The following is a 23,241-nucleotide window of genomic DNA, read 5'->3' as shown; positions in this document are numbered from 1 at the left end:
GAAAAAAAAGTCACTCTAAGAACAGTATAATTTGAAAGGGGAAGAACATTTACACTTGGAAGAAGTTCTGTTTTGCAAATTTCAATTTCCAGTGTCAAAAAAACCATGAAACATTCACTGTATCCCACTGTTTTTGGAGTCTTCTTCTTCCAAACACCAGGTTGCAATTTAAGAAGAAGGAAAGGACAAAATGGACATTGAAGCACAAAGGGAGGAAATAGTGAAAACAGATCTTCTGTAGTTGCAACAAAAAAACCAAAATCAGAGCTAGCTTGAAAACGCACTTTATTAAAACACAAGCAATATTAAAGAACCGATCACACCACAAACTAAAATGCTGCTTTGTCACCTTAACTCGCCATGCTGTGCCTCGGTTTTGTACCAAATCCTCACCTGGTGAAAATAAACGTCACTACACCAATTTAAGTCATGTGAAAACGTGGCGCTCTCCATCTTCATTTCTCTTGAGGGTAATACAGTTTGGGAAATTATTTCCCCCTTTTCATATACGTACCAAGTTAAAAAAAAAAAAAAAAAATCTCTTCTATAGGGAGTTGTTGTATCAAGTAAATGCCGTTTAATTAGCACTGCCGGGAAAAGAAAGCATGAGAGGCCAACCCCCCTCCAGGGAACCGCGGTTAGCACAGACACGGCACTGCACACTGCCAGCGCTCGCTCCTCTTGTGCTGTGGTCCAGGCACCGTGAGAATCACGCGATTGCAACTCCTTTATCAGTAACAGTCCAGAAACAGGAGAGAAGAGCTAGCATTCCTGCTCGGTTTGGGCAGTCCTGCAGTATAAACGCTTTGAAATGCCCTCCAGCACGATCGGCAGAGAGAGTCACAGTGTTTCTGAAGCACTCTAGCTTCTTGCATGTTAATATTGTGCACGGACAAGCATTTTCCTGGCTGCTTAGTAATCTATAAAGTCTCTATAAATCTATAAAGTATCTATAAAGTCCCTCTTAGCTACACAGAACCTATGGAAGTGTGTATCCCAAAATGCAATTTATTTCAGGTAACCATCTTGCCTCTTCTAAAGTTATTTTATGCTAGCTGTTCTATTCCCTGGCACCAGCTCCCTCCCTAGCGGTACCAGGGAACATACTTTGACATCTTCGCCTCTCTTCACTCCATAGCCATCACGTATATTTTAATGTACGTATACGCACGTGATGTTAGGGAAAGCCTTTTGTAAACTTTGCTTTTTTATTTTATTTTTTTTTGTCTTGGCTTATTTACCTGACTCACAAACCTTCACAACGCTGTGGTATCTCAAGGAGGCATCTTCCTCCAACAGCCTCAAAGGGCATCACATCATCTTCCTAACCTTTCTGAAGGCCTGAGATGCCATACTTCTCCTATCTTTCTTACCAACTCCTTCCTGCAGCACTTCTTACCATTTCTGCAACATACCTATTTATAAACTGATTGGATGACACATACTAGCTTAACTGTAACTTCGTCACTATCTTATATAATGTGAGAAGAATTGCGAACAGAGACGAGATGTTCTCTTGTGCAACACAGTTTTGTGTGCTCCTCCTCCTGCGCTCAGCACAGTTTACTGTGGCACACAACTAGAGCCAAAGGCTTAAAGGACTGACTTAGAAAAACTAGTTTCCAAAGGCAAAGGAAGGCTAGGTCATGGAATGATCTGTAGACTGCAACAAGAGGAGATCGTGGGGAACATGTGTAGCCACTGCAGAGGTGCTGCTGTGAGCTGCTGCACGGCAATCGCTGCACACTCATGTCCATGCCCTGGGTTCAGCTCTTGTCTCAGCACTGCTCCTCCATCCTGGGGACTCCCCAGCTGCCCCTCACCTCAGCTCTAACTGCCATCATCTTCCTCTTCCACGCCAGCTTTCTTAGGCAAACTGTTGTTTAAGGAGTTACTCCCAAATGATGCAAATCATTAAATATGTTCTTAAGCAGTCTGGGAGAGACCCTGTCCTCAAGTTGCACATCCTGTGTTATGATCCTCACTTGAATATTTTTTCCTCACTCTCAAAAATATCATTGCAGATTGTTCCCTAAACACTCAGAGAACACAAAACCATGCAAAAACATACATGTCCAGAGCCTGTATTAACTACTTTAAAGCATCCTTCTTCATTAACTTTGAACAGTTCTGCAGGTTCCCACTTTATTCACCAGTTGACTGCACGCTAACTTGAGGCACAGAGATGTACCACGAAATGCTTTTCATTTCCCTAGCGTTTTCCCTTCCTCTCTCTTCTTTCCATCACCACTTTTTGTTTACTCCCTGAGGTTCTTGCTACTTTCCAGACAGCACTGGTGGGCCTTTTCCCTGGAGATTTTCCTTTCAATTATGTAAAGACAGGAGTTTTTCTAAGGCACTGGTAGGCTGCTTTGAGTACCTAATGATTTAAAATAATAAATAGTTTGATACTAGCAAAAGGGAAAAAAAAAAAGGAAGTCTCACATCGTGCATTCGTGTTTCTAGTTCACAGCAGTAGGGCAAAAAACAGTCATACATTTCTTCTGACAGAAAGCTCCACTGTAGCAGAAGCACTGACAAGTGATACAGCTGTCAAAGCGCAAAAGGGGACCTGCCAAACACCTTCATTACTGTTCAGGCACTGAAAGGAAATCGCTTTGTGCCCGAAAAAAAGTAACGCAAAGACTGCCTCAGAGGACAGTCTGCTTCCCCAGTCCAAAGGCAACATCCCTACAGCCAGAGCAGGCATCAAGGCAAATAACAGAGACCTACTCCAAAAAACCAGCATTTCAGTGGCTTCTGCGTGCACTATCACACCCGGAAACCTTCAAACGCTCACTAGATGCAGTAACAGCAAGCGATGTCGAATGAAGAGCTCTTCTCTGCACTTAGTGGCAGAAACAGGCTGGCCAAAAATAAAAGACTGCGAGACACCCTGGGGACATCAGGTGCTGCGCAGTGCAAGAATTAAGAGACTATTTTAGTTTTCTGTCTGCTTTCCATCTAGATTAAGATGTCACAAAACTATCGAGTCTTGTAAAAAAAAAAATCATTCTGCATACATAAAAATGCTTAACTTTTCACTTCAACGACTGGGCTTCAGCAATGTCAAAAATAACTCGCAGGGGGAGGGGGAGACAGGATCAGCTTCCGTGTACTATTAAAGTGGGTTGCTGCAATCAGCTTCCATTAGAAAAGGATGAGGAGAAATCTACCATTATGAGAACAGAAAACCACAGTTACTTGGAGAAAGCATAGTAACAAGGAAAATCCAGCTTTCTAAAGGTTTCAGTATAGCAACAGCGGCCTCACAGCAATGTTTGGGAGCAGAAAGCACACAATGTAAGAGTTCAAGAATTTGCTATAAAATGCTCAATCAAAAGGGGCAGCTGACATCAATGAGGCATTTCAATTATTTGCTTGCCTTCGTTGCCTGCCTTTCTATGAAAAAAGCCAGTATCCCAACTCGCTAAAAAATAACTTTTTAAAACATTACCACCAGGTAAGACACCTATAGTTAAAAATACCTACGCTAATGTAACCAGATCAGCACCCTTTGTACTACAGCGCTGTGGTCACAAACCTTCTCAGACACAAAGTCACCTTTTAATCATTAGGTACCAAGCAGAACGATGTCTCAGATCCTCCCAGTCTGTCTCCTCCGAGCGAAGCAAGGGAGGCTTGAGCAGAGGACTAGCCTGCCACAAGCTCCACCACTTAGCAGTGATGATAGCGTAGCACTTGGCGAAGATGAGGAAAGAGCTATGAGTAGCTGCCTCCAGAAGGGTTCACGCTGCAGATGAAGCAAGCACATGGGGTCACAAAACAAGCAAGCCAGCAAACTGGGGGCCGTTGAACATCAGTAACTTAAGTTCAATTTTTTGCAACAGTGCAAAAGGCAATGCAAGTCTTACATTTTATAAAATAATACCATAGCACGGATAAAGGTATCTAATTGAAAATATCAGGCAAGGTCTTGAACATAAAATCTAATTAGCTAATACCTACGCATGCCCTGATTAACTAAGCAGAATTACAGCAGCAGCAGCATAACACTTAAAACTAAAGCTCTATTAATAGCACCACTGTAAAATTATATTTTTTTGTGTACAACACAATTGTAAAACAGCTGTGAAATTTAACTTGTCATATTGGTTTCAGCCTGGGCTGTTTTCACTTAAAATACTGTTTCTGAATGGAGATTGAAGCCTCAGAAGTCGGTCAAGCTGAAAACCAATTACAATAAAAAAATTCCCTTCAAGGCTTGTAACTTTCATAAATTAGTTTCGGTCTGAGAGAGAACTCAATCTGCTGAAATATCAGACTTTGAAAAATGAGGTAGAAAGGATTGGACTTCAGCATCTAGAAGAGACAGTACAGCTACTATTATTTATCTTTATAATAGTTATAACCTGGAGATAATGAACAGTAAGTATTTTATAAACCTATTAAAAAGTAAAAAGCTATAAACCTATAAGCCAGCTCACAAAAAACTGAGCCTTCAGGCTGAGCCTTATCTATTAAAAAATAACTTGCTAGCATCTGGAGATTCTGTGTAAAACTGTACATTATTTGCATGAATATAGTGTTATGTCCACATACATAAATTACTGAAGCTTTAAAAATCTTCATAGTACCTGCTGGCCTTGGTCTTGCCCATGCCCTGTATTTGGCTCAACAAATGTGGCACGAAAGGCCCCGTTTTTATTGCCCTCAGCAGTTCTACCTCAGTAAGTCTGAACTAGACAGCAAGGCTGAAACAGGGTGTGCAGATGAACGACCTGCAAAATTTTATCTCCACTCCCAGTTATTCATGAAACCTTCCTCTCTCCTGTGAGCATTTATTTATAACACATCCACACTGTGCGTGATTCTTAACACTATCCACAATGAGAAGCAGTTCTTTGGAGGCCCAGGAGACGAGCGTCTGCCCGAAGCTACGTGCTTCTATTACCCTGCAGTGCTTGGCGAGAGGAGGAGCAGAGCTCCATGTAGCTCACTGCAGATCTCAGGAGGCTCCCTTAGGTAGAAAACAGTCATGGTAGACATGAGCTTTGGGAGCACTAAGTCTAAAGTGGCATCTTTGCTCTCGGAAATCAGTGAGATTTCTGTACATTTGCTATGAGCCTGGAGCAGCTAAGAGTCGAGATGTATGGACGTATCTACACCTGTTCACGAGAGCACCAGTCCACTTGGGGACAGAGCACAGACTACGTTCTGTCAGAAAGGCCTCCACCACTATCAGCATTTTGGCAAAGACCACCTAGGCTATAAATGAACCAAAAGGAAAGAGTATGTGCTGACAGTGCACTGCCCCGTAACTAACTGAAAATACTCCTAGTGGGATGGTTGAATGCCAACATGGAAGTGCACACCTTAGGGAAGGTGAGATTGCAAACTTCTTGCTGAACTAACAGTATTATCACAGCTTTGCTATCAGTATCCTCTGCTGGAGTTTGTGAATAAAGATGTTGAAGTCTTAAAACTATATTAAGTGCACATCACCAATTGCACAATAATAAGGAAATGGGGCTTGGGATCAAGGAGAGAAACTACAGGCTGTAATTATTGGAGACGGTGTGTATCATCAGCCTAGCCAGTCTGTTTGCAAGAAGAAACAAGCAGAGATGAAACAAGAGTGAGCAAGTTTGCACTTGCTGGCACAGCTCCAAAAAGTACCCAGTCAAAGACACGGTGAAGACATGACAACAAATGGCACGAGAAAGGCAGCAGTAAAGAGGGCAGCTTCTTCTTAGAGGTTACACAGAAATCTATAGATTTCATTGTGGCCATTGACTCCCTAAGGAATGCAGTTTGGACAGCAGAGCCTTCCTCGTGCTGAAACGAGAAGTCTTAGATTCTTCTCAAGTACAGAAGAGACAACAAACCTTGCTGCTCTTCCTGTAAGCAAGCAAGGCCAGCAACGCTGCTTCCAGAAAAATGGTCAAGAATGTTTGCTGCTGGTGGACTTCTCTGTCTTACCAGGAGAAAACGCAGTGCTATAAGGATTGCAGTTTTTTCAAATACTATGCTTACATGGGCAGAGTCTCATAATTTGTTATCCCTATCTGAAAAGTGGTCAAAGAACATGTGCATGCAAAAGCGCGCGTGTGTGTGTTTGTGCATATGTATATACACACGCACATGCATGTATTTCTTCTGAGTGTGTCTAAATTCTTGGAGTCATTGTTTAAGAAAGACGAACTGATTCTGGTTTCTTATTATTGCTAGCAACCGCTATAAAAGCCTGATAACATGGTGCGGTGTGAATAAAGATGATAATCTCAGTCACACACTGGCATCTGGTCACGTCTATCATTTCGACAAGCTGTGGAGGTACATGAAGCCAATACTTATCAAAGCACATGAACAGATGGCACTGTGAAGTAGTACATCAGCACTGCCATACAGACCAGAGCAGACTGCTACATAAAGTACATAAGACTCTGGAGAAGTTCATGGGAGACTGCAGTCAGAATCTGTGGATTACCACTACTTACTTAAACCTTTCAGAAAGGCTCTGCAGTCTTCCACTGAGCAGAGGATATGAATATAGATCAATCATGAGGCAGAGAAGCCTTGCTCAGTGGTGCCAAAGCACACAGAAAGGAGCTGAAGTTCTGTGTTTCAAACACTTAAGGTGGGGTGGCCTCCACAACAAAAGCGTTTTAGAACTGGGATTCCCTGGGAAAGCGGGGCTGAATCCTCAACTCTCCACGGAGATAAGGAAAGCTCCACATCATGAAACCTGCACCTTCTTCACCTTTGCAGCTTCCAGTGCTGAAGCTGGGGAGTTCATGGTCAAGGCAAACAGTGCTTATTGGTAGAATGAAAGCAGTCCAGGCTGAGGAACATAACCACATCTTGAGGACACAAAGTTGTTCCTGCTTTGAGATTTGTTGCACCCACAGAAGTCACTGCCATTTTTGCTTCTCTGTTCTCAGAACAGAAGCCTCAAGCTCACGTGAGGCCCAAAGCACCAGAGGCCCAGAGCATTATCCACCACTCAGCAGAGAGAATTAGCAACGGAGAAGGCAGCTCCAACGATATAGTCAGCTCTTCTGAATAAGCCAGATTACCACAGATGCCTAGCTGAGTGTAAAAGGTGTCACCACAATGCCTGCTGTTGGGAAAGCTGAAGCTGAGCTTGGGTCCATTGCAGCTCAAAAGCAGAGACCTCAGCACCACTTTAAGGGTCCTGCTATGCCTAGAAAGAACGACCTGAAGGACTGATGTAGAACACGTGTCGAGAACGTGCACAAAAGTCAAGAGCCTAAGAACAACATACCTTAGACCTTAACAAGTGTTAGCATTGTGCTGTTCTCTATGATAGTAAATTAAATCATTTTAGAACACATTTTTATTAACGTGACACAGCACTTTGCATGGAGAGCACAGTCCAATCAATTGATCCACGTTAAATATGACAATACACAGCAAAGATAAGGCCAGGACTAACGTCACAATGTGACACAATCTTTCATTAGTGAATAAGCCAAAGACAACGGATTTCCAGAGTCAACAGCTGTCTTTCTTACTTGCTCTTCAGTGTACTACCCTAGTGAAAATTACCTTGAGCAGTTCACTTGCTTTCAACTGTCTTTTCAACACTTTCGACACAACAGCAAGTGCTCTTTACACTCTAATATAACACAGAGTCCAAAAGGCACCAAATGCACTGTTACTGTTTTGTATCAAATACACATCAAATATAGACTTGAAATATAGACTTTTAAATACTGAAATGTAAGAGAGAAATTGTGAAACCACCTTCCTGTTGCTCTGGAGCCCTCTGCAGCGAGCTCCTGCTAAAACACCGAAAGCTGACTCCAGCAATAGACACCGAGAATGTCCCCACAACACAGGGGGGCAATGGGAGTCTCTTGCAGTAACAGCAGGATAAATGGACTCGATTAAATCCTCAGCACAGGATTTTTCAACACTAACATCCAAACACATCTGTGTTCCCGCAAGGTATCATGCAATCAATATCCAGTGACCAAAAAGCACAGTTCCTCACCTGAAATTAAAGCTTTCCTCATTACTTAAGTTCTCTGTGGTGCCGTTATCTTACCTTACGTTTCATTTCATCATCATCATCTATCCTGGCACCACCAGCATCACTCAGGACAGGACTCAGAAGAGGAGATGAACCCTGGCCAGCTGAGTTCAAATTCACCTGAAATGCTGGGTTCAAGCTCAGGGGACTCTTCAGTGTGAAGGGAGAGAGCTGAGAATGGTCCACGGAGAGGCCTAGAATGGGAGGAGGAGAAGATGGAGTAGAAAAGGAGAGAAAAAAATTGTTTCAAAAATAGTTTATTTAAAACATACAATCATCCACTATTAAACCACAATTACGATCTCACATTATGGGGGGTGGGGGGGAGGACATGCCTCTACTTCTAAGTGTGCATCTCTTAAATGTAATTGGAGCTTCTTGAGCAACCAGCTATCGAGTGACAGTTTACAGAGAGATACTTTAAAACTGCATTTAGGGATAAATTGTTTAGCATCCAGGGAAAATTGCTCAAATCCCACTGGATTTTGTTGAGTAATAGGGTTCACAACATAGGATTACACTGAAGTAACAAGAACACTTTTCCTTTTTTAAAATAAAAATTTCATTTTCACCCCAAAGACAAGCTAGGACAAATCACTGTGCTATTCTCCACTCCAGAAAAGAAATTGAAAAGTTAGCTAAAAATGCATTCAGAGTTCAGGGAATCTCCAAAATTGTACCTATGGGAGGAAAACATATTGCCATACAAAAAGGGACCATGCACTAGATTTCAATCCCAGCTCTTCTGCTGAGTGTATGAATGGAATATTATCCTGATCTTGGCAAAGAAAAATGGTTTTGAGACACTGTGTAAGACAAGAATTTTAACTGGATGGATACTACCTTGTTTCAGACATGTCTTGCCATGCAACATGAGTAATATGCAATGCTTTGCTCTAGATAAGTGATTTTTTTTTCTTTTTGATTTGTGGACCCTTTAAATTAAGACAACTATACAGTGAATTTAAGCCTACTAACAGCATTGTTCTCATCCCTTCTGCAGACCCCTTAGAAACAGCATGCAGACACCTCCTGTTTTCCAGGACCAAACAAAGACAGCAGACACTCCAACTATTCACACCATGACCACGAAATTGTTGACTAAACTCATCTGATTTTTTTCTGATCTTCCCTGTCACATATAGGCAAGCTTCACTGGATCAAACAACCAAACGGGTATCAGCACTTCAATATCCATTGCTTTTACCACACTGTTCAAATATTAAATCATGCTTGCAACACTCTGCAGTATTACTCATTTTGCATTATGGGCAGAAAGCAACACAGGCTAAGTTACCCGACCAAAGGCAAAAAAACCCAACCCAAAAGCAAACAAACAAAAAAAACAACAAAAAACCCACCATTTTGGCAAAGCCAAAAACGCGAACTCGTTCATTCCCAAATCAAAGTCTTGAGCTCAGTTCATTAGACCACACTGCTTTACACCTACTAAAACGCACCGTAGAGTTCTAGTTCCTTTTTCCGTATCCACTTCTGAAATGAACTTTGATTTACATGACTGATATTCTTGGCCCAGTAACTGCAAATCCCTATTTTCCATGGAATTACCATCTGCCCACAGAAAAACGGAGAGCAGGTTGACATCACTCTTTCCTTCCCTATCATCACTCCCACTCCGTATTCAACTTTTTATAACTTTGGCACATGCAACCGTTGTGCTAACCCCAAAAATTGGCTTTCCACAGTAATCCTCTTCCTGTTGTCAGACTACCTAAAAATCATTTTAAGAGGCTCTAAAAAAAATAAATAAATAAAAAGGACCCTCCTTGAGTATCTCGTATCCCTTCACGCACGCACACGGCACACGTGCTGGAGGAGCAGCAGTTATGGGCTTTTTGATTCGCTATTGGCAGGAGCCGGTTGCTGTGCTCTGGCTCGGGAAGCAAAACCACTGAAACGCGTAGTTGCAGCGTGACAATGAGGAGGAAGCAGAAGTGCGTATTTTCACATTGACAAATGCAGGAAGCTAAACACTGCTGCACTCAGTCACCTGGAAGAGATTCAGATTATCGAGGCTGCAAAGTTAACTATTAATACACTGGCCAAGCAAAGTCATTCCGGAGCGCGTGTTGTTTCTGCCTGAGCATTTCCGTCGTTCCAACTGCTTTTAAGGTTAACACAAGAAAGTAACAAAGCCTAACATTTGTTTCATGTACAAGAGCGTGATGGAGACAGCAGTTTACTGGAAGTCTGTTTTGATGCATTGGAGGTGCTGGAACAAGACAGAAGACAGCTTAAAAAAAAAATCAAAAAGCTACAAGTTGTATACAAGTAAGGAGGTTCTTGACTTTCTCATGTAGCTACACATGGGCCAAAGTTGTAATCTTTAGTCACTTCTCAAGGTCTGCAATGTCCAAATACATGGGGAGCAGGAGGGATGGCAGGTACCACAGACAAACACCACGGCCCGCCTAGCTGTTCTAGTGTTTATCTCTAACAGAAGAAGATGGCCACGAAATTAATTTTAAACACTTGCTCATTTGTATCTGACATCAAGATCCCCCGTTCCCTGAAGCCAGTGTAAATTATGAAAATGAAAGCCACATTCGACTAATCGAGAAGCCTGAAATGATAAAACAGAATCTGAGACGCAAAAGCCCACGGCTTCCTCTCTGCCCACCTCCAGATGGAAAGGTCTATCCCTTCTCTGGTGGCAAGTCTCCGGGACGGCCCTGCTCTTCCCCTGCATACCGGCAGTCAAAGGGAGACACCATGTAGCCTATCGTTTATTTCCCTAGGATAAAAAATAATGAAGAACTCAGGAAAGAGCTGCCACAACTGCAATTTGTAATAAGCAGGATACAGGTAAATCCTGTGAAGGGATGCTCCTAGGTTAATTTAGCACCCTCAGTTTTGTCTTTTCTAGGAGAGACTATAAAAATGTCATGCAGCAGCCTGTGTTAGTTTATTTTTATTATCTGGAGCATGCTGTTGAAATGCTTGATATAAACACATGCAATGACGTATCTTGGCAGATGATGTTACAAGCCTGTAGGGAAGTTTTCATTCTCAGCATCCTTTCACATATTTCTCTACTGGAGCAGCAAGGGGGGAGCTCTGGGGCAAGCAGACAAGCTATAAGGTAACTGTATTCTCCTGGGGAGGGGGTAGAGGAAGAAACTGTGCAACCATCTGAGCAGTGGTTGACCCTCTCAACAGCTTTTCAATGTAGAAAACTCCTAACCAGGCAGAAATACTGACAGGAAGACCAAAATGCGTGAATGATTTCTGCTGGGAGCATGGTGCACCAAGGCTTTCCCTCCTCCCCAGACAGCAGCATCCTCTAGGGATATTAAAAGGGAACATGCTCCAAGGGGGGCATTTTGGTGTTTCAACAAACCGATGACTCATCTATAATTCTCCACCTTAGGTCATAACGCAAGAATCTGAAACTGGGGAACCTCACCCTGTAAGCTGGAGTAAGGGTTTCTGTGCAATGACACGGATGTTCAGCTACATAAACCAGATCCTCGCAAATGCACGATTTCGTTCTGTACGTGACAAAAACTCTGCTTTCACATCACATACAAGTGCACTTAATACAACATCAAAAATGTGACAACTCTAATATTCTACATTCTCTAAATAAAGATCTTTAAGAATACTAATGCTTCTTAATTATGTTATTCAGTTACAACCAGATAGGTTTTAAGCAAAGAAAAACACATGACTTTGAAAAAGACCAGCACAAATAAAAATAAAATACATTCATGAAGGCTAAGGGTAAAATATTCCAACAGCACTGTAGTTTGGATAAACACAGCTACAGACTTTGAGGATAACTAGCCTTATCTTTCACGGTCACTGTATAATATCAATAAATTGTTTTTTTAACTGTTTATGCTGCGTTCCTCTTTCATCCAGCTATAAAAATGTGATGGTATCTACCTAATCTATGAAACTATGACTTAATACATATGCCCACGCTGCTTCTTCCTGAGAGAAAAACTGAAATGTTTGGTGGAAGTGTCAGTTACTGATGCATCTTAAATGCTTTCTCTGTCTGCAACAGGAATTTATTTTTCAGTAGCCACTGATCTTCAGTGTATTCAGACGCGAGGGGTTACGCTCAAGTTTGAAAGAGAAGCATGTTTAGTGTTTTATACAGTATACAAAACCAGTCACAAGCAGTTCACTATTGAATTACTTCAGTTTTTTCCTTTTTTTTTAATGCCTTTAAGCCAGCTGCTGTAATCATTACCTTACCTTGCGTTTTCTTCAAGAGTATTCGACTCCCATCCCTTTCACTGATATTAAAGTAACACACAGTTTTTTGTTTTGACTGAGTGAAATCTATTTAAATTCAATTCGCATATCCAAAATTCATTCATAATCAGCTAGAACTGTCCTAGCTGGAGAAGACGCTACGCCCTTCTTATTTGCCAGGCTATCAGAAATACTGCCGATATCTTCACTAAACTCTTACGTATTTTACGGGGAATACACTTCTTTGCCCAGTGCAATCTTCGGAGAGGTGGGTAGTGGAGGAAAAGTTTTGGAAAACTGCTACTTGAGACCAGGAACTAAGTGCTCATTTAGCCAGCAACGCCAGAGAAAGTGAGGAAGAAAGCACATAGTAGCCCGGTTTTGAGTCTGAATTGTAAATTATTACATTAACGCAAAGCAGCTTTGGGTACTGCATTAGGTATAGCAGCAGGAGGATGTGCTAAGGAGATGCAACGAGCTTACTGATCGAGCTTGAACAGTGAAAAGAAACCAATACAGATGAGAAGTTACAAGTATTTTCTGTAACTAGAGAAAATGAAGTAAGATGAGAAAAATCAGCTAGACTGTTACGGTTAAAAAAACCATCAATTTTTAAATTTGAACCATCAGACCCCTACAATTTCTGTTGCCTGAAACCACTCATGTGATGTTTACTCTAATGAACTACTAAAAGATGCCAATATACATACTAAGACATTTTTGCAACTACGAAACAAACTAAAGTGAAGCATATTTATACAACAGTTAAGAGAGAAAATATTTTATCTTAAAACAACCAAAAACATGGGGAAAAAAATCAAAAATTGTGTATTTGAATTTAAATTGTGGTTCTGACTTTAGAAGTGCCTCTGGCTTCAGGATCCCAGATTTCCAACCACTCTCCTTTCTGTGTGCCTTCAGAAGCACGTGAGCTGATATAATATTAAGTTTCCATTTCTTCCTCCCCATCTCCTTGTCAGACTGAGAAACGTGAAGCACAAAAGAATGAGGCAGTCTAGGTCAGAGGCAGAATCTGGACTAAAAAGTAATTGCAACTGTGGTTACACAGACCGAAAGGACCAGAATTTGATCTTCGGATCTGAAAATCCAAATGGAGGATCTGGCACACCTTGCATTACAAAGACTACTAGCTATCTGTTTTTCAAGAAAATGGAAAAAAAGCACACAGCTCACAGCTGTGCGGGCTTTCCTCCTATATTAACATAATTTAAAATGGCCAAAGTCCCCACTATTTATGTTTTTTATATATATATGCTATATAGCCCCCACTAGGGGGCTAGGCCAGTACATCAGAATACAGGTTTTGCCAATTATGTTATCACAGACTAGCTTCTACTAAAACTCTTTCAAAGTACAAGCAGACCTCATTTGATTTAGACTGAGACAACATAAGTGAAGCCTTTGGTATCACTGTTCAGTTATTTTTCAGAGGGTATTTCCATTCTTCAATCTAAATTAAAACATTACACATAAAGCCAGATTTGAATGCAAAGACTGAAAAAATAAAGTGCAAGTACTGGTTCCATAAGCTTTACGCTTGAATGCTTAAAACAGTTCAGAGAAAGCCATGAAGAACGGTACCTTAGTGACTACAGTCGTCATTGGACATATTAAAAGCTATGTGAAGTTCAAGCATTAGCAGTTAAATTCCTTATCAGAAGGGAGTTTCCCACTGCATCTAACTGGTAGATTCCCTTTATGGACATATACATATATTTTTTCAAACAGGCATGATTTTTTTAATGCTAAAAAACTGCATACGCAGTTATCTGGAGCCCAGACTCCTGCTCCTGCCCAATGACCTGCTGAACTCATGATACTTGCACACCAAATTATGATTTCTACATAAAAGTATTCTGCAAGCTAATGTACCGCAAGCCAGAATCTGAAAATATCCTAAATCTTCCTTATTTCAAAATACCACAACAAGTACTTTTTTCCCCACAAATTTTCTCTTTCACATAAATGGAGATGGTTTGGAGGTAGAGAATCTTGAAAAGAAATTATCTAAGGAACTTTAAATTCACAGATTTCTTGCTTATTCTACTCAAATTGCTACCAGAACACTTTAAAGCAGACACGTGCCTTAATAAAACTGTTTACTTAACTTATGCATACATGTAAATACTGTAGAAGAGTCCTTTGTTATCAACTTTACATTTGATGTCCAGAATATGAAATAGGTTTTTTTTTTTTTTTTTGCCTCCCCCGGCTCTTTTTTAGGCCTACACTATTTGTAGACAAGAAACAATACATACCTGTTGTTATATACCATACTTTTAAAACCTTGATATTGTTATATAGTGTTAGAAATCTATTTATGCCGCATTGATATACATACTTTTGAGGGCCATCGATTAGTTTAGGCTGATTTTTAAAGGCCCATGCATGACACTGGAGCCTCTACGCACAGGACTGGGAGGGGCAGCAAAGCTCAGGCAAATATTGACCTATACTGGCTCAAATCACTGCTTTGCACAAACTTCTCTGTTTGCAGCACAGTTAAAACGAATGGGCAGGATTTCAGCCTGGATGGTTTATTCCTGTCAGGTAGATTTTTTCCTTGCTTCTGTGTAAAACTGGTTCAAATTTGCAATGAAAACAGTTAATCAAATTTAACCACTGTACTAAAGTAATATGATGTGGTTTGCTCTAAAAATCTCTTGATGTTCAAAAGGAAGTGAGAGGCAGTGTTATACTACAATCCCCGCTTGCTGAAAATCAATGCAAGCAGTTTTTTGGTGTGGTATTTTTTTGCTTTTCACTGTTTTATAACTCAGCAAACATAGAATAGAAAATAGCTCCCTAAAATTAGTAAATTCAAATTAGCCCACAAATCTGCTCAGTTTACTTACGCAAGTATTACTGACTTTTTTTTTTAAAGCAAATGTTTACATTATTAAGGAAAAGAAGATTTGCCCAGATATTGGGCACAGATTCCTGAAGAACTTTGAACCTAGGAAATATGAAGCTACTTGTTTGCCTACATATACTATGCTTAACATAAAAGATAGGTTACCTATAAAAACAAATTATACAGCAGATAGTCCAAGGGACATACTCAATTTGGAAAAAAAAAAAAAAAGTCTCCACAAGAAATATAATGCCCGTAAAGACATCTTAACTTTTAGTCCTATTTGTATCCCAAGCAGAAGGTTTGCACAAAACAGTAATTTGGCAAACACACATCAGTATTTGCCCTAGCTATGCTCTACTTTCAAAGGTGTACATGAGAAAAACTGCCTTGAGAAACCTGGTAATAAAAGCCTAAGATGCCTTGGCTAGGAGAACAAATATTTATTCTATTTCAAACACAAGGGTAAAGAAAAATAAAGCTAAAAAGCCCATGTTGTCATTTATATCAAAGTTTTCCTTATTTTATTGCATAAACAATTAAAATTATGAATTAGTACAAATCTGTAGGTTCATAATTGGCAATCTGAACAGAAACAAAGATATTAGAAATCCCAACATGTAATTCAATAAAACATTTACTGTATAAAAAGATAAAAGTTCAAGAGATCGAGTAAGAAATTCCAACCCCCTTTGTTTTCTTAATGTAATCCTTTCCTGAAAACAGCAGCACCTATTTAACTGGGGATTCACTCTAACCAAGGCATGTGTACTCCTGTACATATCGATAATTAGGCATTTTTACCAATTTTAGAACTCTGTCACAAACGGTATTATCGGCTGTCACGTGAGCCTCGCGCACCGAAGTGACAGCAGAATACTGTGAGTTTATCAAATTTACAGCCACGTCTCCCCGCAAAGCAGCTTTAATCAGCCATACTCCAAATCTAAAACCAGCAAAGTTGCAGCTCATTCAGTGGGCTGATCTAAGAGCCCACCAGCAGGTAATAAATTCAGTGGATTTTATGATACAGATTTGGAACTGTAAAGTCTCACAGTATTCATACATACAGTGTATATGTATGCCCATACATATACACATAGCATTTGTGACAAGTTCAATGTAAGATCTGCTAAAAACTACAGGTAAAGACAGCTAAAGACTGCAATGAAAATTGTATTGTATATACTCATTCATTCATTGACTACCTGGTCAGTACGGCTTAGCATTTTTTGCAAAATGACAATAATGGGAATGACTTACCGACAGGTTTGCACCAAAAAGCATAAAATAATATGATTTTTATTAGCGTCTCCACACAATCTTAACCTTATCAAGATTGGCAACCAAAGAAAACCTACCGCCACCCCAAAGCAAACAAAACAAACCCTTAAACAAAATCACCTACAACCACAACACAAAAGTACACAGGATAGAGGAGATCAATGCTTCTTTTTATCCAGTAACTTTGGAATTCACTGGAATTTAAAGTGAAAGTTGAAAGATCAATGTATTGCCCTATTCCATGCTAAGATAAAATATGATAATTCCTGGGAAATATACAGCATGTATTACTTCAATAATGAACGAGTATTTTAAAATTACAAAGTATACAAACAACAGATAATACAAGGCTAGTAAACTTCATCAGTGTTTAACCGGATGGCTGATAGGTCAGAGAATATTCTCCGACTGCTATTGTGCAAATTAAGAGAGCTCTACTAACTACATACATAAAGATCAAGATGTTCTCATGTAGTGCTTTACATTTAATAAATGTGTTTAAGTGTAGTATGATTGTAAATACACACATATGGGAGTACAGGTGCAGATCACATTATGTTTTTAAAATGCAGGTTTCTTAGTGTCTTTTGGTCACACTGATGCACGTTGAGTACTTCACAACAGAGCTAGATCTATCAGCGTAACTAATTTAAGAAAGCCACTAATATCGATGTACTTCCCACGACTGCAAATACTTGCCAAATTAGGACCCACACAACAGAGAACAGAAGCAAAAGGATGGGAAATACCACTGTCTCACTGAGGAACAAGAGCAACGCTTCTGTGCTCTGCTCTCCCCTCACTTAGACAAACCTGCACCCGCTGGCGCATAAACAGCCAGGCGCAGAAGCACCGCAAGCACGAGAAAGTATTTTCCGTACCACAGTGGTCCTCGTTACTGCAAACGCGTGGCAATAAAACCTGTACCTTGATTAAAGATGTCAGTACCTCGAGTACCGCTGCGTCCCTCCCAGCCTTCCACAGATGGGGGGAAAGTAAACATGAAACAACGTACCTCAGCAACGGGAATGCCGGGGGGAAGGAGAAGACGACCTCTCACTTCTCACTGACAAGTGAGGTTTCGCACTCGGGCTCTTATCTGCTCCTACCACAGTTGCTCAAATTCCTCCTTCTCAGGGTGAGCATGCAGAGGATACTCCATAAAGATCGTCTGATTTTTCCTATATAATCTCCCCCCCTTCGAATGTCAGGTGATTCCCACAGCAGCTTTCACTACTTGGGTTCTGCAAGTGTCCCAGCTCTCCAGTTTAGGTGGCCAGCACCACTTCAACAGCTGGTAGCATACTGCTCATCATCTTGAAAAGAAAGCTTTTGTGCTCAGGAAAAGAATAAAACCAGTACCAGGAACTACGTTTTAGTAGTATCACCACTGTATAAATGAAACAAAACAAATGGACAGGAGGAACGCTGAAGGCCTATTGGCATAGCCTGAATTCAGGATATAAGCACACACTACGCTGAAGTTCACCAATTCCCTTAGACTACGCAAGGAAAAACAGCAGAAATGGAGACTGGAAAGCCCTTCCTCCTCTCACCTCGTCCAGCCACTTCAGAGACAGCCGGGGGAGAAGAGGTGGCCTGGTGTGACTCTAATGCACTGAAAGAACTTGCAGCTGGGGCTGAAGTTCACCGAGAAGCACCAAATTGTCCCATTCCCTTCAAGGAAGGCTGCTTTTCTCCACGTCTCCCAAGAAGGGAAAATGAAAGCCAAATTTATCCCTCTGGAGGAAACGCTGAAGAACTTTTTCTCACAGCTTCCCTGATGCAATAAAAACACTACTTACAAACTAAATTCTCTCCTCCACTTTTGTGCCTATCTGGAAAAACAAGAATAAAACAAAACAGCCAAACATCCAGCTACATCCTCAGAAGCCGTATAGCTTTAAAAACCAGAAAAATCCAGAAAAGCACGAGAGTAGTATCTTGATGATTAACAATAGCAAAGATGTAACTAGCAGGTGCCAGGAATGGGTAGCAGTATTGAACTCTTAGAAAAACAGCATTTCCAGCAGTCTTTCAACTCGTTTTTATCTTTTGAGTTTCTTTATAGGCTTCGGGGGAGTCAGAGAAGGATGCGGCACTGCTCTGCTTTTCAGCATCCCCCAACTCGAGAAGGAGAAAGCAGCAGCGCTTGCGGTACGCCACAGCGCACGCTCCTGGCAGAGGACCCCGTCTTTTGGGTGGAGACCAGCACTGCCCTTATCTCAGCATCCCGACTTCAGATCCAAAGTAGAGTCAGAAGACGGGAAAGAGCAGTGCTCCTGAGGACGTGCATCACTAAAATCTTAATCTGAACAGCTCTATACCTGGGCCAAAGTTTTCTCTTGCTACTCTTATCCTCCCCACACCTCCCCAGACCAGGCCAAGTCCTGACCTACAGTTCCCTGCATCTTGCTCAGAGCTAAAGATCTGAGGGCAAGATCTCAGTCACTCCAGTTCCTTTAGAAAATAAAAGGGGCAATGCACTAAGACTCTCAAATGCTGTTTTTTGAAAAATCCCTGAGGTTTAAAATTGCCAATAAAAGATCGGTGTAGCTGCACAATACAAGAAGAAAAAAAATTACAGCTATGTTTTCGGATTAATTGCTTTGCAGGAAAATGCATTAGCAAGCTTTCTCTCAGGATTATCAAGCATATTTATCGAAAAAGACATAAACAGCATTCTTCTAAGATCTTTTGAAAATCTAGAGAATTTAGTTGGATTTATTCCCATCTGAAGCAATTCTAATAGATTAAGAGAGAATGCTTGTGATAGAGGAACAAAACATAAAATATAGGCAGACAAGGTTGTTTTTACATACCAGAACCTTGATTTTTTTTTTTAAAGAGATCAAAATTAAAAGCTTTCCTCTTTATCTTTATCTACAGATTTGTCCCCACCTCTACTACCTGTAAAAAAAGTTCTAACAGAACTCTTTCTCTTTCTCCTTTCTTAAGTTACATAATGCAGGTGTGGGAAGGAAAGAAGATAACCAGCCTAAAAACATAAAGGTACCAGCTTTCGATACAACTGAAGACCTCCTCCAAGTGCCTATTTACCAATGTCACATTAAACATCCATGACATCGTATCCACAGGTATGAATAAAGTCAAACAAAGAGTTAGAATACACATTCAACAGAACAAAAAATAAAAACAATTCATGTATAGGACTTATAAATGAGGAAAAAAAAAAAGATTAAACATGACTGAAAGTCCAAACTAATTCTTTGTTCTATATAGGTCTGATTTTCTGTGCCGCTGGCAAAGGCAAGTTTCTAAAGGAATAACAGTGATTCCATTCAAGCCAATGAGTACACAAGAACCACAACATTATAGTAAGTGCTGTGAGGAATAATCAGAAATACTAAACTAAAGAAATGGGTGACTGAGGACATTTTGCTTCATTAGGCTCTACCATACATTGTGAGAGACTCCTTTAAATCTTCAGTTATGAGAACTCTGTCAAGTAGCAGTATCTTTTTAAAATGTTTGATTAAAGAATGAAAGTGTTTTAATGAGTCCACATATAATAAAATTGATATGAATAATAAATCTATGAGCATAAAACTTCACTCATCGTTGTAACCTGCTTGTTTCAGAAGGAGCTGATTATACTAGTACTGCATGATCCCCTTCTGGAATCCACAAAGGATTAAAAACTGGACAACGGGCAACCCAAACCAAATGATTGCAGGAGATGATGCTTTCAAAACAAGATTTCTGTAAGGTATTATGTATTCCACATTCTTCCTCGTACAAGGGCCAAGTACTCTAAAAATGTTAACCTCAGAATTTCATCCCAACAAGAACATCCATCAGGTTGACAGAGGGGAAGTACGTTTTGTAATTTTTACTGTCTCACTTAAATAAATGTTGCTAAATTAGATGTAATCAATTAAATAACTATCTTCTCAATTTCACTTCCAAAACTACATATCATCTCCTTTCAAAGTCAATTGACTAAAAATACATATACAAGCAGTGAAGCTGTAACTGTTGCCTACAGCACTCACTCTTTTCTAACATCTCAAATAATTTCTCAGAAAGGAGCAATTTTACCTTAGCAGTCTTTTCCTGCATACAGCACATACTTTAAAGAAAAAGTTAAAGCTATCACCAGATTTACTGCCACCTGTCTTCCACAGATAAAGTAGACTTTGCACCTTGAATTAACTAATTTGTAAGCACTTTTTATGCAGTGTGATTGAACAAAGAAAAATAAGATTAGACAAAATGCAATGGGGATTAAGTGCTTTTATAGTCTGTGCATATATCTCCAAACTACTGCAAAACAGCCGCAAACTTCCTTGTTGCTGAACTGTTGAAGGCACTTTGCAATCAGAAAATATAACGATTGTCTTCACAAGAAGTTTTGATGACTCCTATTTTCAGTTGATCTTGCATACATTCCCCTCTTCTAAACTACTATGTATGCTATTTATTCTTTGAGGTATACAGCAGACATTTTGCATAGTTTTGATATTTTAAAACTATCCTTCATCGTTGATTTGAAGATTGCCTTTTTTTTTTTTGATTGTGGAAAAAAAAAAAAAAGATTCCCACTGCAGTGCAGGACAACTGCTCATTTACTGGATGTGGCGGCTTGTTAACAAGCATCTGCAAAAAGGACTGTTGCATTCAGCTGCTGCAGGAACAGCAGACTTATAGTGGACTCTTAGAGACACACATTTATGGCCAAAAAAACACCATTTGATATACTGTAATTTCTGATAAGTCTGCATGAGCTAGCTGATGCTCACTGAAATTACTGGGTTTTCCTAAACTTAGTATTTTGGAAACATCACAGTCTATTATAACACGTTCTGGATGCAGTGTCATGCATATAATGCAGTGCCAAAGTTAGGATGCTTTCAGGGAAACTGAAGACAAAAGAAAATCAAGTGTATTGTATGAGATCAAATCCAGCCACTAGATTAGAATTTTCCAGCTTAAAGTGACTGACACTGTACCCTTCTTTTGACTTCCAAGTCTGAACAGCATAGAGGAATCCATCACAAAAATCAACGTACCAATCAGTGATTGACATGTGCTTTTTCTGTCCAGTCGTCTTGAGTGAGATTTTTTAAATTATTCTGAAAGTCAAAAGTAAAGTTCTCACCAGTTGCTTGAGCAAAAGGATTACTAAAGAAAAGATTTACATCCAGTGGAGCAGCAGTTTCAGAGTCCCAGGAGTCTGTATCTGTACTGCTAGAGTCTTCTGTAGCAGTAGGTGGGTAGCTCAGCTGTTCCAGCTGATCAATAATGTCAGTGAACTGAAAGGCTGAACTGGACTCAGAGCGAACTGAATAGGCTGGGAAATTCACCATAGAACTAGCCTCAGAATGATTAGCAGAGCTATACGTGTGCAGGGATGAGGTACCATTCAGCGGCAAATTATTGAGGGAACTGCTTTCAGAACGGTTGTTTATGAGAGAACTTGTTTCAGAAGGGCTCAGAAGGCTTTGCATTCTGCTCGCTTGTGCCTTAACCTCAAACAATTCTGAGGTATCTGATGGTCTCTCATTACCATTGAAATCACTCCCTTCTTCAAATTCAAACTCATCTTCCATATTCATATCAACTGCTTCTGTTGAGTACCTGTCAGGGCTGGACTGAGAAGAGACCATATTTTGTTGAAGGACATCTTTAGTTAAGCCAGGCGACTCTGATGCATGCTTAGAAAAATCGGAGCCCTTTAACTCTAGACCACTGTACACGTATGAAAATGCCTCAGATCCCCCAGCAAAAAAGGAAATTTCTGCTGGGTCATCATCAATAAATTCCTCTGAAACCTGTAGCGGTGAATTTGTCAATGTCAAAAATGGGGCACCCCTACTGCAGTGCTGATGCTCTTTTTCAGCAGTGAAAACACCCATGGTAAAGTCATCCTCATCATTGTCATTTTTACAAACAGCAGCCCTACTCTCTTTACTACTCTTCTCTACATCTAGATCTATACCACAACCGCTCTCAACAACAGGACAAGCAGAGTTACAGTTTCCTGCAACACTACCAAACCCAACACCTTGGAATGACTGGAGCATGGAAGATCCAGGCTGCTGCATCAGTTTTCTCCCGGTTTCTTCTGCTGGCGTTGCAATATTTTTTTCTGGAATCCTTGGGTACGGTGCTCGGGAGTCCACAGAGGAAGGGCTGGTTTCTGCAAAGATGGGCAGGGCAGTAGTAGGAGTGGTCGATGAATGAACTGAATGGAAGGGGGCTGTTGCTGAGGCAGGAGACCCTGGGGCTCTCAAGCTCTCAGTGAATGGGACACTCTGAGGGGAAATAAAAACAGAACAGGTAAAAAAAATTATTTTTTAATACATAAAAACAAATGCGACATCTGGTTCCTGATACAGAAGGAATGCATGCTTCAAAAGAGCTCCCTTTTTTAGCAAATAAAACTTTGTATACAAAAATAGAGCCAGCATCCCTCAAAAGATGAAAGATCTTTTTTCATGAATTTTCCTAACTGAATGGAAAATTAAATCCACGTATTTTATACCCTCTGCTGAGAAAAGATCCACAAGGAAAACACATAACAAGGAGAATCAAATCCTGCAATGCTTTCTTAACCTCTTCCATCTATCGCAAGCACTTTTCAGTGAAATAGTGAACTGCTGCATTTATGCTCGTTTCCTGCTGAATTGTAGAAGGCATCTACATGATGAAGTCAGACTACAGAAAAAGCTGTTATACAGCTGCTGAAAACAAACTAATCCTCTGAAATAGTAATAACTACAAAGTATGACATCTTCCTTTCAGTTAAGATCAGCTATGAGAAGGAAAATACTATTCACATTAGACTCCATTAGCTACAACTATTAAAACT

At 40.3% G+C, this 23,241-nt stretch overlaps 1 protein-coding gene across 7 annotated transcripts in view; it reads right to left on the bottom strand.

Moving 5' to 3' along the window:
• FARP2 (FERM, ARH/RhoGEF and pleckstrin domain protein 2) overlaps positions 1-23,241 on the bottom strand; it is a 96,049-nt gene that overhangs the window by 17,969 nt on the left and 54,839 nt on the right. For all 7 annotated transcript variants that reach the window (XM_064517116.1, XM_064517118.1, XM_064517113.1 and 4 more), the window contains 2 exons: positions 22,435-22,684; positions 8,036-8,214 (listed from right to left, as the gene is read on the bottom strand). In XM_064517116.1, the coding sequence (XP_064373186.1) occupies positions 8,036-8,214; positions 22,435-22,684 (429 nt within the window). The remainder of the gene's footprint in view (positions 1-8,035; positions 8,215-22,434; positions 22,685-23,241) is intronic.

This window comes from Dromaius novaehollandiae, chromosome 9, assembly GCF_036370855.1.
Source record: "Dromaius novaehollandiae isolate bDroNov1 chromosome 9, bDroNov1.hap1, whole genome shotgun sequence".
NCBI lineage: Eukaryota > Metazoa > Chordata > Aves > Casuariiformes > Dromaiidae > Dromaius > Dromaius novaehollandiae.
Note: the sequence above shows the minus strand (reverse complement) of the source record. Positions and strands in the feature narration are given on the sequence as shown.